At 38.5% G+C, this 18,405-nt stretch overlaps 2 protein-coding genes across 3 annotated transcripts in view; one reads left to right on the top strand and one right to left on the bottom strand.

Moving 5' to 3' along the window:
- The window catches only part of ptk2ba (protein tyrosine kinase 2 beta, a), a 43,440-nt gene extending 41,792 nt beyond the window's left edge, over positions 1–1,648 (bottom strand). The window contains exons 1-2 of the mRNA XM_048190412.1: positions 1,511–1,648; positions 1,321–1,383 (exon numbers count right to left, since the gene is read on the bottom strand). The gene's annotated coding sequence lies outside the window, so the exon portion shown is untranslated. The remainder of the gene's footprint in view (positions 1–1,320; positions 1,384–1,510) is intronic.
- On the top strand, positions 249–18,250 carry LOC125268324 (transcriptional-regulating factor 1). 2 transcript variants are annotated; one of them, XM_048190408.1, is made up of 15 exons: positions 249–481; positions 5,586–6,962; positions 7,041–7,087; positions 7,473–7,620; positions 7,714–7,917; positions 8,779–9,061; positions 9,481–9,526; positions 10,144–10,283; positions 10,507–10,610; positions 10,690–10,762; positions 10,934–11,022; positions 11,146–11,259; positions 11,599–11,715; positions 17,430–17,614; positions 17,709–18,250. In XM_048190408.1, exons 2-15 carry the CDS (start codon positions 5,724–5,726, stop codon positions 18,001–18,003), a joined length of 3,084 nt encoding a protein of 1,027 aa, XP_048046365.1. In that variant the 5' UTR covers positions 249–481; positions 5,586–5,723; the 3' UTR covers positions 18,004–18,250. The 2 variants fall into 2 exon arrangements, with proteins under 2 accessions (XP_048046365.1, XP_048046366.1); XM_048190409.1 differs by lacking the exon at positions 249–481 and adding an exon at positions 1,992–2,209.
- Positions 18,251–18,405: the final 155 nt, after the last annotated feature.

Below are 18,405 nucleotides of genomic sequence, written 5' to 3' on the forward strand. Positions count from 1 at the left end.
ATCAAATTAATGAATAATAATAATAATAATAATAATAATAATAATAATGTGGGATATAATTTATAATTTATTATTATAATTTAGCTGAGAATTGGGAAATAAAATGATCAAACAAACAAACAAATAAACAAACAATAAATACATACATACATACATGTAAAAACTTTTATGTTAAAGTTTGGTGTGTGTGTCATATTGTGTCATAGTGAAAGTGTGTTTAGAGGATGTTGAAGCGGAAGTGTGTTTTACAGCAGAGGGCACTACTGATGTTCACTGCAGATCTGTTCACCGAATTACAGCTTTACATATGATGGATTTTAGATCTTGAATACAGAACTGCTATTTAGAAACAAAAAAAGTTATTGGAGCTCATGGCAGTGTGTGTCTAAGTGTGTCATGTGATCACTGGATCCTTCGGCTGAAAGATGACAAATGAACACTATTCAGAGCTTCATAATGCTTCCTTCCACTTTCTAAAAAGGTAAGTACTTTTTGTTTTACAGCAGTTTTTGTAAACCTTAAACATTATATTTAATGATGCTCAAAAATGGAAGCAGATTATGACAATATACACTGAGTGAAAATATATTGATATAAATCTCCATTTGGCTCAGAATATGCTGTTTAAAGTGCAATTCTAAAAATAATCTATTGCTTCCATTAGTTTACTAATTATAGTTTATTTCCTACATTTAAACTTCTAATTTGCACTAAACTGCCTCAGTTTGTATAACTATTTAACTGCAGATGGAAACAGAAGGTTTCAGTTAACAGGTGCAACATTATGATCAGATAAAATGATGATGAAAACCCCTTTGCAGAACTAAGTACAAATGTTTCATTTCTTAAAGCTGAAGTCAGTTTTGTTTTTGTTTTTTAATTAAATGAGGCCTGAGTTGTGAAAAATGTTTATAAAGTTTGTTGCTGCACAATAAATTAATTTTAAGTGAAAATATAATGAAAAACATTGGAGGACATGACAAGATAGAAAACAGCCAAGAACTAATTACACTTATAGCTAACTGTGATCTGATCAGTGACCATGTTTGCATGCACATCATTTGCCCAATATATTAATCAGGTTTATGCATTTACATGACAGTTACATAAGCATAATGTGACCTAATTCTCATTAATATTGGAATATTCTCATACATGCAAATGCAGTCAGTGTCTGTTTAATTAACAGTGAAATAACACAAAAGGCTCTCATCCTTATGTAAATAAGAGATTCCTATAACATATCACTAAAACTCATTTTTGCGATGAGGTGGGTATTTATGTACTGATTTTATAATCATATGCATTGCATATTCTTACCGATTTGATATGAAGATTAGTAAGTCGTGCCACAAGTCTTCTATTCACTGGACATCAACAGGCCTACAAGCAAGCATCAACATAAGAAAAGAGAAAAGTAAAATTCATATTGAGTTACACATGCATGATTTATTCATATTGAAAGCACACATAATTCTTAATTAAAGGAGACTATCAGTTCATATCTTACCGTTACTCACTATGAAAGCGTTGATGGCAGCAAATCTCTGTCAGTATGCGTTCACCACAGAGCACATTCACAGAAACGCTGACCTTTCTCAATGTGTGAACGAAGAATTGCGGCTAAGCTGACAATACGCGCCAAAACAAGAATAATGCAAACATAATTTACATTGCCAACATTTACATTTGATTAAATCGAAAGATGCACGTATACACCATGTATAATAACACTGACATTATGGACTTTGATTCTGATTCTGATTCTGACAGTACCAATTCTAATGTGGCTTTATATGCACCATTTACCATTGGAAAGACAACTTTTTATCCTATTCCATTTTACAGATGAAGCAATGAGACAAATAATAGCAGGTTGAGAAAATAGCTTGTGGTTATACCCCGGAAGTCTCTCAGCTTAAAGAGAAAGATGACATTTCCTGAACTTCCTTGAACCCTCTCTCAGGCCTTTAGACATTTGCTGTAGCTATAAGAGGACACAAGCACAATTCCTTAGTCAGCAGTATGAACTGAACTTACTTCCCCCTTTTTAGAAGTGCTTTTGAGATATAATTTTTTTTTAAGCGCTGTGCCAACTTTGTCTATGTTTGTTATGATATGGTTGTGCATCTTATGGTATTCAGTACATCTTGATGGGTCATTTTGATGCACTGACAAAGTGCATTACGGACATAAAGAAACAACTGAGGTAAGCATTATCATTTTTTAATCACTTCTAAAGATGCTAAACCGCCCAAGACAATTTTAAATACAAACTGAATAAAAAAGTGTTTGATTTTAATTGTGACATTCTTTCTACAGTCAATGAACAGATCAGTAATACAGTCAATGCATAATGTCTTAGTAATACTTGCATACGTTGACCTCAGTGGGGTTGCGGATCGGTGTTGCAAACTTTGATTGCGTTATATGCACAGATATGGTTAAAAGAGCTCAACGATTGCACACTCTAACATATGTTGAGTCAAATATGTCAAATGCAGCTTCTAAAAATGGTTATAATTAAAAAAACACATCACGCATAGAGGGTTTTAATAGTCGGCTGTACTGTTGAGAGCACTAGGTGAGCTGGGTTTACCTCAAGAATAGATCAAGTTGAGCTCGTAAATGAAACTTGAGATATGACGGTTGAGACGCAACTCAAAAAGTTACTCAACTAATGTTGAGATGAACAAATAACAGTCAAAAATAGATATTATTTTGTCATCTCATTTACGCTTGGGGCGCACAAGAGTTGATGCGGTTTTAATTTTATGCAAACACACACAAAGTATTTAAATATAATGGTGTTCAATTCAAAGTATTTGATTCTATAAATAATAATGCATGATGTCAGGATAAAAGTGAAAAGTGGCCTATCATTTCATGCTTGGAAAGCTATAACAATTGTCACTTTTCAACTACGATACTTAAATAATAAATAATAGATAAATATAAATTCCAGTATTCCGCCCAAACAATTTGATGGAGAAAAAAAGTCCATTAAAAGCAAAGTCTAATTTTATTGTTGATATTACTACTACCTCAGTAATTGTGTGATGCACAACTACTGAATTCCAAAAACTGTTAATAATGAACACTGTCATGCAATGAACCTGAATATGTTACACCATGAAAAAAGGGGGCAGACGGAAAAAAAAAATGGAGCCATCGATAAAGGCTGTTTAGTTTTTAGGTCTCTCATTTTTAAAAAATAGATGAGGATTGAGTTGATGTTGTTTTCGAGACAGTACAGATCAATGGTGTCTGTCTTTACGCACACACTGTTGCTTTTATCTATTTCAAAAGGTCTAACAGTCTCCTTGTTCCACTGACTGGTCAGAGTCTGACGGCTTCACGCACTCAGACTAAAGTGAAGATGGAAACTTTCGAAACCACAGTGCTCACTTGAGCCTTTGACACTCAGATGCTGTGTTAATCTGATTCAGAGAGATTAACGAATGATCTGTTTGCACACTTTCTTCAAACAACACAATCAACACTTGGTCTTTCTCAAACCACAGGAGTTTAAAGTATGCATTTGTTGTTCTGTACATTTGCACACATTGTTTTGTAAGACAAACCTCAGATTGGTTATACTTTAGGGGTAGCTTTAGAAAAAGTTTTGCTTTGAGAGATATTAAATCTTTGCATTTATGTGAAAATGTTTGTACACCATAAATAATATTTTTAGGACAGCAGCATCTTTCAAAGAGCTCTTAGATAGAGATCAAACTGTCGTCCTATGTTCTAAAAAGACCATGTGACAGGAAGTGATAAGATGGTGTCTATACTTCATATTCTAGATGCGAGAGGAAGCCTCAGACTGAGTCATGGTGTGAATTTACTGTATCTGCTGTGGGCGGAAAAATAAGATATTATTAGTTTGCTAAAGAAAGATTCCTGTCTTTATGAAAAATGAACAAATTAATCTCAGACACAATCTGGCCTTTGACACGTGTTTGAAAAAATAAAATGGAAATAAACTGTGAACAATTTATATTAAAGTCAACATGACATCAAAATATGCACTAATGTAAAGTTTGGGGTTAGTAAATTTATTTAAATGTTTTTGAAAGAAGTCTCTTATGCTCGCCGAGGCTGCATTTATTTGAACAAAACTACGAAGAAAAAAAAAATACAATTTAAAATAACGGTTTTCTATTTAAATATATTGTAAAATGTATTTATTCCTGTGATGCAAAGCTGAATTTTCAGCATCATTACTCTAGTCTTCAGTGTCACATGATTCTTCAGAAATCATTGTAATATGCTGATCTGATGCTCAAGAAACATTTCTGATTATTATTATCAATGTTGAAATTATAGTGGAAACCATGGAAATCTTTTTCCCCCCAAGATTATTTGATGAATAGAAATTTCAAAAGAACAGGATTTATTTGAAATAGAAATCTAGAAACATTATAAATGTATTTGTCACTTTTGATTAATTTAATGCTTCCTTGTAGAATAAAAATATAAAATTAAAAAACAAATAATACTAACCCAAACTTATGAGCGGTAGTGTACATCTTAAAACAGGTTTCTGGTCTTTTTGCACAATTAACTGGTGCAGGTCTTCTACAAGACAAAAATGTGACCTGTGCTGTCAAAATAAGTAGGAATGCGTAAGGGTTAATTTCCAGTCACATGAAAAACAAATGAATGTCAATTTTGGTCAAATTTAAGGTTTTCAAAAAAATTAGTTCATTAAGCACTCGTCTAGCGAAACCAATACTCCAAATAGCAATTAAACATCAACTTATCTTTATTTGTAAGTTTTCTGAGAGGAGTACATGTCCATGAAAAATGCCATTTTTCTCTGCTCGCTTCACCACTCGTGCTTCTCCTTAGCACAAGTTTGGTATTGTTGTAGAACGCAGCATTCCAACTTTGTGAATATTCATAGCGAATTCTCGATGGCATGAGCCTGAACCAATGAAAAGTGATTTTCAAACTCATACTGATGTAAACAAAATGATCATGCTGACTGACAGATCTGAAGCACGCGCACAAAGACGCCGCAATCCCGATATAAACATATACAAAGAATTAAAAATTCTGTCTTGGCGAGTATTCACGCACACATTATCTGTTATGTCTTAAATGAACATTTGGTTAACTGTTGATGAAAAACATCTGATGTGTAACATTATATTAGCTCTGTGTGATACAGTAGGTCTTAATAAATAGGCTGCCTGTTTCATTAATGTTAATCAAACAATTGTGGAATTATGGAAAAAAAAAAGTTAAATATATATTTCTTCCTAGATATGGGTTTTCACTTGGTTTGTGCCAAATTTGGCGGTATTACCAGGGATTTTAAGGTTTGGTTGCTTGATGATTTTGTTTTGGAACCTTCAGAAAACTTTAACTTGATTTTTCTCAAAATTGACTTTGCTGACTATCGACTTCAAACAGGTGTAGCTCAGTCAGTAGCTCAGTTTTTTGTCGGATTCCAACAAATCATACATAATTTTGAAGGTTTTTTAAATAGAGAATGTGAAAATAACAATAATTCATTTTTGATAATTTGCTCATTGCGACATGATTTATCAAAAAACTTCCTATGTCTTGTTTTACAGGAAAAACCTATTTTCAAGATCAGCTGACAGATTAACCAATGATGGAAAAGTTTCATGGTGACATTCAAACCAACATGTAATCACAACCCCTCAAACAATTAGTTTAACAGTACAGAAGTGGCACTGATCTTTCTAAAGATGACAGAAAACCTGTACGAGACCAATCAGTTCACCAGCCACAACAACGGGACCTATTTGTACCAGCATAGCCCAAGTACATTGGGTGTAACTCACTATGGTGTACCTAACGCAAGCTTGATCCAATCATCTCAAATGTCTCCGCGGCTCAACAACGAGCAACTAACATCTCCTGGCACTCCAGGACATGAACTTTCTCCAATGCTTGACATGCCAAACAGTGCCGGGAACTGGGAATATAATCAGTTCGGAAGGTCATCATGGGGATCTTCTTCTCATGAAGAACTTTCTGAGACTAATCGAATCTACCCGTTTAACATCACGTCTCAGAACAACTCATCGCTGATCTGCAAAGACAATGGGAGTGCTTCTCATCATCCTCAAAGGTTGGACTCATTCTCGCAAGCCTTCCCTACAAAAAATATTCACCATCTCTTCAGTGATAGCAACAGAACAGATGATAAGCACTCAGAAAACCACATTTCAGGGGGTTTGCACTTACCTCAAAGTCTCCCAGAAGGATCGGACAGGCAATCCTTGGAGTCTCCAATTTTTAACCCAATGGTCATTCAAGGCCAAACGCAAGCGATATGTGAACAGTCTGGCTTCCATCTGTCAGAGAGCCAACATTCACTGCACGGCCTTTACCAAAACCACCAGCAGTTTCACTATGGATACCAGCCACACAAACAGAAAGTGAACAACATGGAGCAGGTAAACAGGAGTCTCCATAAGCCACAGAGCCCTTGGCATCATCAGCATGGTTATCAAAGCCACCAAGTGCCATATCCAATGGCCTTGAATCAACAACAAAGAGGGATATTTGCACATAAAACTCATAATGACTCTCTAGAGAGCCATGAACCTGCCCAATCACCAAACTACGACCACCGTCAAGACTTTAAAGTCCCAGAGCAGCAGATCTTCCATTACCAGGACCAACAGCATCTTCGTTCACTTTCCCAACCTGGCAATCCTTACCTCTCCCTTCAGTCCCAAGATCAATCAATCCCTGCAAAGCAAAACAACATGTTTAGCGATCACTCTGCACCCAACACACCTGTGTTTTCAAGTCCCAAAGACGATCAATCTGGTTTCAACTTTCCTCATAGAAGTGAAGATCTTTGCAGTCCTCTTTATCAGAGCAAGAGTTCAGGAGCCTGTAAATCTTTTCCACAGACGACTACGAGAGGAGATATTTTTCATCATCTCACCGCACATGCGCCTCAGTGGTCACAGGTACTGCATTTTTTTATTTTTATTACCTCAATAGCAACTCATTATTTAAGTTAAAAGTTTCTCAAAAATGTCTTGCAGGCATCTTCACCAGATATTCAAGATGAAGCTGTTTCACCTCATTTCAGGTTTGACTTTAACTCTAACCTTAACCCTACTTATCTATTTAGTCAAGTCAAATTTATTTGCGTAGTGCTTTTCAAAATACACATTGTTTTGAAGCTTTAGAGAAAATTATGATGTTAATGCTTATCATATCTTAATATCTTCATGACTCATATTTGCATTTAGCAAATTAGAGCTGGATGATATAGTTTACCTTTTGTAATATTACAGTCATATCACCTGCCCCAGAGCAGTTTAACTGAAGAGTTAATTGAAAGTGGTCATGGCATAATACTTACAACATATTGTACGTAGTACATCTTTAGCCCCAAGTATGCAATCCAGAGGCAACTGTGGCAAGGAACGAAAGTCAAATATAATATAGTATGTGGATTTGGATTTCTGTAGAGCAGAACCAGGGTTGTCGAGAGAGGACGGATCTCATGCAAAGATGAGATGCACCGTCTGTCAGAGGGAGTTCAAAAGTCTTCCGGCACTGAATGGCCACATGCGCTCACATGGAGGACTGCGGACACACCCCACATCTCTCAAAATGGTACGAACTATACTCATTTTGATCATCAGGGGCTTGTTTGTGTAAAAGACTGAAACACAGCATGCTGATTTGCCCCATTCTTTCTTTTAACAGAGAGACGGGCACATTCATCTGTCTACTGAGGTTGCTCAAAGCAACCCCATCATCTTACCTGTGTCAGTACCTGTCAAGGATTACCAGACCCCAACAAAACTTATGCTCAACCTTCTGTGCCACCAGAAAAATGATGAACAAAGTGGTTTAATTAAGCCTGGTGCACAGTCACCCCTCCCGTCTGTACGAAACCACCCTTCCTGTGTGAGTTTCTGCCATTAATACAGTTATTTTTAGCCACTGTTTAGAAAATTAAACACTTTAACAGTGAGATCTTGAACATCACTTTAGACTGACGATGCTCAAAATTGGTTTCTAAATGTAAAACATATGAAAAAAACTTGATTTATACTTCAGATATTCTCACAAATCCTCAAAAACCACATGAGTTTTGTGGCTGTTAGTCTGTTACAGTAGCTTCGAGTCTATCTATATTGAAGTTGACATTGTTGACAATTTACTTTTAACAATATACGCATTTATAATTTGCAGGCTAAACTGTATGAATTTGCAATCTCACTTGTTCATTTTTGAACAAGCGGCTTATACCCCATTGACTTATGTTTAGTGCTGGACCTTTATTCTTACTTTAAAAAAACAAAAAATAAAAAAATACAAATTCATCCAAAATCACCAACTTGTAAAATAGTTATGTTTTCATGTAAGATCAGATTGACTATTTAAAGTCAGCATTAAACTGAGTCTCTTTTCTTCTCTTCTCTTGACGTACTGTATATTCGAGTGAAACGGCTTCGGAAAAAATATGTTTTTATATAGAGAAGACTTAACATTTAGCATGCTAATATGTGCTATTGTTTGCTAACAGTTCACTAGCTATAGAGTACTATCTTATAATTCAGTAATATGACAAAAATATATAGATAATTGAATAAATTAAATCTTGTCATGGAACCATGTAAAATCACTTTGAAATTACTTAATTTGGTCTCTTTAAGATAACTTAAATTGATAATGCTTAAATTATGAAAAACATTATGTTTGTGTTACTTAATTGAGTAATGTGATCTCTGATCAGATTTTAACCTCACACCTTACACCTTCTAGATAAAGACATCCGTCTCAGATGAAGAATGTGCACCAAAGCAGGTAAAAAAGAGATACCGCCACTGTCTGGTCCCATTGATGATTCCTCCACCCAGTGCCGGTCAGGAGTCCAGAGGCGCTGTACTCTTCCGCAGTCAGCTGAGGACACCGAGCAGCATGGGGGACAACGTGCCGTACACCCCTCCACCCATGCTCAGCCCCGTACGCCCGGGCTCGGGCCTCTTCAGTGCTGTCAATGGAAGAAGCAAGAGCAGCGGGGTTGGGTCTGCTACAGACGGGGCTGGTTAGTGTCACTATGTAGTGAAATTAAATCAAGATTAATATATCTTTAGATTTTATGACAACAAAATTAAAGAGTTATCTTTAGTGAATTCAGGCCTGTTCACACCAAGGGTGATAACTATAACATATATAGTTCTAAAAATCATTCTAAATGTAAAAGAATAATGGAGTCCTCACCTCAGCTAACAAAAACGGCACAGAAGAACGATGTCATTGTAATCTTTTTCAGAACTATTATTTCCAGCTAATGAACGATAAAAACATTGACAGTCAAAATATTAGAATATATCCTGCTTTCAGTATAGTTATCATCCTTGGTGTGAACGGGCCTTTATTTTAGATGCATGGTGAATGCTTGTCACAGTAGCTGTATTTTCCTCATTATGATATGCATTATCCATCTTTATCTATAACTAACAGGTGACTGTGGTGAGACTTCATGGGAAAAAACGATTCATGTAACTCCGTAAGTATTTGATCTGTTTTTATGAAAAGATATAGGTGTAAATTCAACAAATGGAATGTTTTACATTTTCTGAAGAAAATGTGAGTGTTACCTGTGAAAAGCTGCTGCCATGATGTTTGGTGTTGTGGGTGATTCCTAGGGTGTTGCTATAAGATTGCTATGGTTTCGCTAGATAGTTGTTTAATACCTAGTTCATCCTCAAGTCTCAGTGGTATTCCGTTCTCCAAGATATGATGGGCACATGGTGATGGAAAAGTATGAAATGAAAGAAAAAAATATTTCAATGCGATTTTGTTCACTCCCAAAACTTGTGTTCTCCCAAGAAACTTTGCTCACAAATTCATGCAAATGCAAAAGCACTGAAATAGATTTTCCCTCCCGATTCATATTTTTTTCCACCATGTCTGAAAACTTGGAAAAGTAAAATCACTCCTTCTCAATCAAGATACTTGATTTCAAGTATCATAATCATTAAAGTGGTTTAAACATTAGATACTTCACCTTTAAGCTGCACCAATGTGTTACTGCAAATAATTTTACTGTCAACTGCATGATGTGTTACATTTAAATAATGTCAGTTTAAAATAACTCAGTCAGTTCTTACATGTTTTCTATAGTCACATTAATGTTGGTAAGGAATTTCAAGCAAAGATCCCAGACATTAAGAGTAAACCCCTCAAAGAAGAAAATACCCATAATGCTGTTCTTCTGTGGTCACCCATCAAAGACCTGGATACCCCTGATAACCAGCAAAAAGGTAACTGAAAACACACATTTATTTCACTTTTGTGCTTAAGCAGTTAAGTGCAGCAACTACAGTGATTTTACAATGCAGAGTGGGTATTCTTATGAACAATGGAAAGCAAAACATAAAATCAGCTACCACCAAGTAAAAGTTAACTAGGCTAAAAAAAGCTACACAATAGAAACTAATTGATTACCATTGATTCCCCCCCCCCCCCCCCCCCCACCCTTTTTAGTGGACAATCTTCTGAAAATGGCTTGCTCTAGTGTACTACCAGGCGGTGGAGCAAACACAGAATATGTTCTTCACTGTCTTTTTGAGTGCAGAGGAGATATTATGGTTAGTATTTTTCTTATTATTGCTTCCTGACATTAAATATTGTTGTCTAAAAAGCCTTAAAATAACTATTATGTTCCAGAATACCCTTGAAAAGCTTCTCCTGCCAATGCTAAATACATCCAGCCCCCAAAAAACAGACTACCATTATGCAGGTGTGTGACTGTTCAAAAGATTTTGGAGCCAAAAATAAAAAAGAGACATTAATTTTGTCTTTTTACTGTGCTATCAGAATTCCTTCCTTAGGAAGTATAATAATTTCAGTAAAGGGACTGAAAATACAAAATGCACCACAATACAGTATTTCTTCTCTTATTATTGACTAGGATCAGACAGGTGGACACTTCAGGAGAAACGGCAGCTGAACAAAGCACTTTTAATTCATCACAAAGACTTCTACCTTGTCCAGAAAATGGTAGTTGCAGTCATGCAAATAAATATTAATCTTTTGTTTACTAACAAATACATTGCATTAGCATTAAATACATTAGCATTAATTTGGTTCGGTGACTGTGAGAATGCTTTTTTATTTATTTAGGTCAAGACAAAGTCAGTGTCTCAGTGTGTCGAGTACTATTACACATGGAAAAAACGTTTGCGTCTGGGTACTAGAATCAGTACTGCTCTGGCTACTCCTGTTCAAGACCAGCGGGTGAGTTACAACGCGGTTTACTAGTAATACTCCTCTGAATCTCATGTCACTGCTTATTGCATTGCATAAGAAAACAAAATATTATTAAAGCATTAAAGCAAGTGTCATTCACTTTGATATAATGTTATCTAATTCAAAGACATTCAGACATTTTTAAGAGTTATTTAAGTGTGCACATTCTTTCTGTAGTCACAATTATTACATTCATACAGTGTTAAAAGACTTAAATGTGAAATGCTACTACAGGCATTTGTTTACATTAAACTGACTGTTGATTTATGTAAGGAAATTATTCATAGTAATAAGTATTTTTAATGCATAGCCTATATATTTCAATAGGGAGACTGGGCAATAAACAACACTGCAGAACCGAACAAAGAATCCAACAGCAAAACTAGGGACTCTAAAATATCAGAAAACTCCAGTGCAGTGTTTGTCTGTGAAGTGTCAAACTCTGTGAGTATCTGTGTACATACTGAAACCTGGTGCTTTCTCCACTTCCTGTCATTTACTAGTACGCTCACACCTTTCTCTAAAACATGCTGTACTCTGCCTCTGCATTCTGTCACATCTCATGTACTCACTCATCCATATGTCCTGTGCATTAATCTAAGTTATTTTGTTTTGTAGCAATCACCTAGCAACTAGGGAGGTCAATTTACATAAATTCCTATAATTGAACGTTGATAAATTAACGAACAAGTAATCGATTAATTGTTAACCTTAATATCTCAAATCCAAAGCAGGGCGCTAAGTTATCATGTTACTTAACCATTTGTTTAACCACCACCAAATAGGTGTCATTTTAAAGCTTAGAAGCTTAGCTTTACAGTGAATATAGGGAATATGACCATCACTTCACAAGTGCTTTTAATTTGCTGATATATTAGAAGTGCTCTATTTTCAAAGAGTGAAAAAACAGCTTCACAAGAAAATGTGATCTGTAAAGCCATAGTAGTCTACATAACAGACTTATGTCACATATCATTGAAAATATCTCAACTATCAGACTACAACAACAATATTTGTTTAAGTTAATAGAGGATAAGTGAAGGGAACCGTTGCTATAAATATTGACAAAAGGAACAGCCAATGTACCATGATTGAGAATAGTTTTGAGCATTTCCACTAATAAAAGAGTAAAAGCTCCAACACAGAACATAGCTGAGCACTGGACCTAGTCAAACCCACCACACTCTCAAGAGGCATGGCCAGGTTCATCACAGAAAACCAATAGCAAATCAGATGCCACCTCACTGCACAGACAAAACATGCTGTGCAAAAGAGGGAATCTTGAGGTTGTAAAAATCTAGCAAAAATGTTCTGAGAAGACCAACTTGCCACCAGACAAATGTCCTGAATTGACATGAAGAAGCCACACTCCCAGTAGAATGAGTCCAAACTCCAAAAGGACGGATATAATTCTTAGAAGCATACACCAATGCTATTGCTTCTATTGAGACAAATGTTGAAAAAACGCTGCTCAGAAAGCCTAAATTGCTTAGACCTGTTAACATAAGTATGCAAAGTGCGAACTCAAATATGCAAATTGTGCTTCCCCACTAAGCAATCAATGGGCAGATGGAAAGCAGAAATAACAGTCACATACACATTTAAAGTGGATGGTGTGCGGCCATTATCCAAACAGTCCTGTAGAAACAAAATGACAGACACAACTCAGCTAGCTGGGTCTTCATTTCTCTCTTTACACCACGACATGAAGACCTTATTTTTCAGAGCATAAAGGTGCCTGGTCGAAGGGTCTCTCACTTCTGCATTAGTATCTAGTACGCCTTGCGGCACATTCAACATCTGCCCCTCACGTTGACCTGTCAGACATGCAGGTTTCACAATACCGCCTTGGTGATTGATGTAAGACACCACAGTCATGTTGACCGTTTGAATAAGAACATGACAGTCCCTCACGAAAAGGAAGATGCTGCAAAGCTAAAGATACTACCTTCAGCTCTAAGCACTTTATGTGCCAATGTGACTGTGCACTCCTCCAACTGCAGTAAGTTGGCCTGCTTCACAGGGCTCCCCAGTCCACCAGTGAAGCATCCATTGTCACAACTACCCTCCTGAACACTCTGCCCATTGAAACCCCTTGCTCGTACATGGTCCTGTTGAACAAAGGGGTTAGCCTGCTCATACAGCCGCGAGTCACCAAGACACGCATTTGTCCGCTTTCGCCAGGCAATGTGTGGCACACAGACTTTCAACCAGAGCTGAAGCGGTCTCATATGCAGGAGTACAAGTTGGCACACAACTGCTGCTGCCGCCATCGGTCCCAGCAACCACTGAAAGCACTTCAGAGAAGACAATTTTCCTGGTCTGAATGCTGCAAGAGCATTGAGCAAAGAAGGTACGCGCTCTTGAGACAGGTGTGCTCGCATCAAACACAAATTTAGGTTCTCAGTCTATCAACATGTTGCAAGTAATCTAGAAGCTGATGTTTATGGCTTTCTAGCACATCTTAAAATTAAGCAATGATAAGCCTATCATCCAAAATATTTTAGTATGCACAATCCATTCTACTTGAGAGGAGAAAGAGCTGCATTCACACACTTTGTAAATGCCCTCAAAGCCAAAGCCAGCCCGAAGGGGAGGACTTTGAACTGCTACACAGTGCCCTTGAACACAAATCTCAGAAAGTGCCAGTGATGAGGGGCTTGCTGAATATTGAATTAAGCGTCTTTTAAAATCCACAGACACGAACCAGTCCCCGGGATGGATATGCACAAGGATCTGCTTCACAGTGATAATTTTGAATGAGCACTTTGCTTGCGTGATTCAGAGGTCTCAGATTCAAAATGGGGTGGAGACCACCATCCTGTTTGGGAAATAGAACATAGTGGCAGAACAGACCACTTTTTCCCTGTGCTCTGGCTGCACTACCTCTATTGCCTTTTGCCAGAAGAGAAGGAATATCTGTTCTGCAAGGGAAAAGATGGGTGCAACACAGCAAGATGAACCTTCTTGCTCAGTGGCTTGTCGTCTGTGTCGAATGTTGGTTTCCTCCTCATACCACTCCAATCAGGAAAGAGGCTGGGTTCAGGCGCGGGCTTACCGGGACAGGGACCCTGGTTCTTGGGGTATTGAAGTGCCTTGATTTGGGCCTCACAGCCGGTTCCGGGTCCTTCCTCGAGCCTGAGGAAGATGCAGCGGACGATCTGTCCTGACACCGAAATGGACGCAGAGCGGAGGAAGATCTAGGGCACTTTGAAGGGGCTACACCCATCTGGGCAGGACATGGCTCAGCACCTTGGACTGCTTCTGGGCTTTCAGGAACTTTTCAGAAAAATAGCCCACAGCATTGCCAAAGAGGCCGTGGGGGCTTATGGGCCTGTCCAGCAACAGCACCTTCTACGAATCACTTATATCCATCAGCGTCAGCCATAAGTAATGCTGAAGGGCCACCACACTGCAACCAATGCGGTCTTCTTCGTCACCCTGAGTGCCAGGTCAGTGGCCAATTGCAGCTTCCTGAAATGTGACTCAGGTGGCTTGCTGCCCGGCAACAGGGTGCTGCTCTCTTTTAGAAGGGTGATATTGACGGCCTCTGCACAAGTTAGACCACCAGTGCGTGCCGGGGGAACACTTGCGCTGAGAGTGAGTGAACGCACAGGGCTTACACCCTCGCCTGCAAGTGCCAATGCCCTGGGAGGTCGTCTTCATTGCCCTGAGAGCCAGGTCTATGGCTGATCGCAGCTTCCTGAAAGCCTTCTGACCCCTAAAAGCCAAATTATATTTTGGCTGTTCATATCCGCGCACTGTCCGCATGTCGTAATTTTTGTTATCAAGAGGGTCCATGGACGTCCGCACACCCTGTCCACGTGCAGCACAATTTTTGAGATTGCACAAGTGGCCCATGTACAACAGCACATGTGCAAGTGGCTTGAGTGGATCCACTAGATCCACACATCTTTCCGCGCTCACGGCCAAAGGAGTATACTTTGAAATCCTCAAGCACTCAAGTGTGCGCGAGATGGAGTGGAATGCGGAAAATTACGTATACCTGGGCCTTAAGGGCTGCAGCCTCTTCACCTTGAAGACTTGCAGCACCGTCATAGTATGAATGGCAAAATGCTGCCTATCCAGTTGCCATGTATGCCTTTTTGGCAATGTAGACGATAGCACAGCACGGCTTCAAGGGAAGCGATGGCGTGGACTTCCACTAACATGGAATTCATACTCAGTGGCAGTTTGGTATATTCCAATCTGTTGGCTCCGTTGACAGAAGAGAGATGAGCCAGTTTTCCCCATGGACCTTGGGGGAAAATGAAGCAGGTCTCTGAGGGGGGTGCCGGCTTGGTGGCCCTGTTGCAGAAATCACATCCATTCTGTTCTTTGCTGGCTGCTCCGGTGGTGACCAGTCGAGGGCCAGGTCCTTAACAGCCTCTGAAAGGATCCTCAACTGCTACTCATCAACTGCAGCTGAAGACTCGGTAACCTCAATGTGGAGACCCTCAGACTCCTGACAGGACCAATCACCCGAGTCAGAGGCTGCAGTGGACATAACATCATCATCTTCGTCCTTGCCTGCAGTGCCAAAAGAGATCAGAACACAGGCTTTATCAGAGGGGCGAAAGCTGGTTTCAGAATAGGACATGGGAGATCCTAATCAATGAGCACGCTGAAGCTGCATCAATGTGCGAACATCAGATGGTCTTATTGCACATGGCTGCCTTGCCCTCTCCTTCTGCGGCTTTGGGGCGATGGGAGGTGGAGGCGAGGAGGCAGCTGGTGCACAGTTCAGGACTTTGGAAACCCAGGCACGGAGGGTCCTGACAGTCATTTCCTCACAGAAAGAAATGTCAGGCCTATCCAGTGCAGCTGCAATGCATCATGCGTGTCGGGGAGCTTGATGGGTCCACCACGCATGACATTCCTTAATAGATAACTTCTTCTTGCCGGAATACAGAAGGGGAGCAGCAAGAGAAAAGCATCGTCCTCTTAAAAATAAGATCAACGGCAAGAAGAATTTGTTGCTTGCTTAGTGAATGTGAATGTGAAAGATTCTGAGGCAATTGCACTGAGCACCAAGCATATAGTAAATGGCTCCACTCATAGCTCATGCACCCAGTCGCCACTGGGCAGTAATTTTTTACTGGCATGATGCAATCAGGCTTCTTCAGTATTCAAGGAAGGAGTGGGATACAAATCGAAAGGGAACTACACACTCTAATGATGACCTTGCTTAATTTACCATCGATAAGTTTTATCGATGAAATTATTATCATTAGCATACCTACTAGCAACTAGTCAGAATACCTTAGCAACCAAAGAGAAACATGTACAAAACACTCAGAACACTTTGGCAACAACCCTGGAAAACACTTAGAGTGAATTCAGGTTCTGGGACACTTTTTCCCAGTCATTTTATTGGCAAAGTGTCTCAATCAACCTGAATTTACCCCCACATCTTTTAATGATATATAAATCCCTTGTTGTCATTATGAGATTAGTATAAATTCTCTGTTTATATTTAGTTGTGTTGGCAGAATATGTTGATGATGTTCGGTCTCTGTTGCATCATTTAAAATGTAATTTAGCGTTTTATATATCGCATAACCTAAAAAGCAAATCTCAGTTCATAAGATGATTTGATTATTATTTATTATTATCTGAAATTACATGCTGATAATTTACTCACCTTTTTGTAGTTCCAAACCCGTTCTGTGGAGCACAAAATGAAAATTATATGCAACTATGTGTCTAAAAACTTTACATGCATTTTACAATGAGGCATATTCTTTTAAAGTACATTGTCTGTAATAAGTAGACTTTTTAAAAGTATGCTAAAGTGCACTTTTTCACAATGGGTCTTTTCCATATAACTTCTGTCAAACTGTGAAAACACTATAAAAACACAATAAAAGAACCATATAGGTACTCCATACAACAGAAAACCTTTCATTCTGAAGAGTCTTATTCCAGAATAGTTTACTGACAGTTAAAACAGAATAAAATTAAGTGTGTTACTCAGATAAAGCTATTATGTGACTTCAGAAGACTTGGAATATGGTGCATGAGTAGCATGCTTTTTTCCCCATTTTGCAACTTATTAAAGTTGATGTAACGAAACATATACTGTTGCTCTAAGGAAAAATGGGGTTGGAACAAGTAAACATTTGTTTCTGGGTAAACTATTACCGTTTTTCTCCAAGGAGACGAACGGAGAAACATGGAACCAGAACAATCTCCGGCTGCTCTGTAGCTCTCCAAACGAACACAGAGTGACCACATTGACCCAGCCTTTGGGTTCGGCTTCTGTGAGAAGTTCTCCCTCCAACAGCACCACCAGCGGAGATACTGATTCAGCCATTGTCTTTCCCTGCACTGAGTGTGGAAAGTAAGCTGCGTTCTGAGTCAAAAACAGAAACATCTTTATACAGTTATGAATCACAGTGGTTGCGGTCTGATTCACGTTATATCTCTTTTCATAGGGTGTTTTTGAAGGTGAAAAGTCGAAATGCCCACATGAAGACACACCGGCAGCAGGAGGACACACAGTTGTGGCAGTTTCCCAGGGTTCCTGAGCCAGATCATGTGATTGTGACACGTGGTTGCCCTGTTACACCACTAAAACAAGCCATAAGCCTTCAATCTTTACCATATGACAGAACCACAGAGGTGAAAACATCCTTAAATGACATGTGCAGTGAGTCAGTTCAGGAAATAGATCACCCTCTGAAGACACTTCCTGTCCTACAGAGTGCACTGGACTATATTCCAAGTTAGTAACTTAAGTTCAGCTCATTGAATAAGGACATTCTTTGTAGACTATAAAACAGACTATTTTATGTAAAGGGTAAAACTATAAATGTATATTAACTAATAAGGCTATGGCATATCTTTGCTTTAATTTTGGTGTAAAAATGATGTAGTGTGCTATGTTTTATCTGCTTGTTTATCAGCATCTGATTTTGTATCACTTTTCATTTGTAATTAACCACCAGGTGACTATTAAACACTCACATTCACAACACATGGATGCAGCACGCAATGTATTTGACTTTACAAAAACGCTGTTCATCAGCGGATTCAAACCACTGCAGCATCTAAATAGTCTGTCAAAAACATTCAGAACTATGAGCAGATTCCAAAAAGCCACAGCCCATCATCAAGGAGAGAACTTTGACA

Source organism: Megalobrama amblycephala, linkage group LG5 (genome assembly GCF_018812025.1).
Source record: "Megalobrama amblycephala isolate DHTTF-2021 linkage group LG5, ASM1881202v1, whole genome shotgun sequence".
In the NCBI taxonomy this organism is placed as follows: Eukaryota; Metazoa; Chordata; class Actinopteri; order Cypriniformes; family Xenocyprididae; genus Megalobrama; species Megalobrama amblycephala.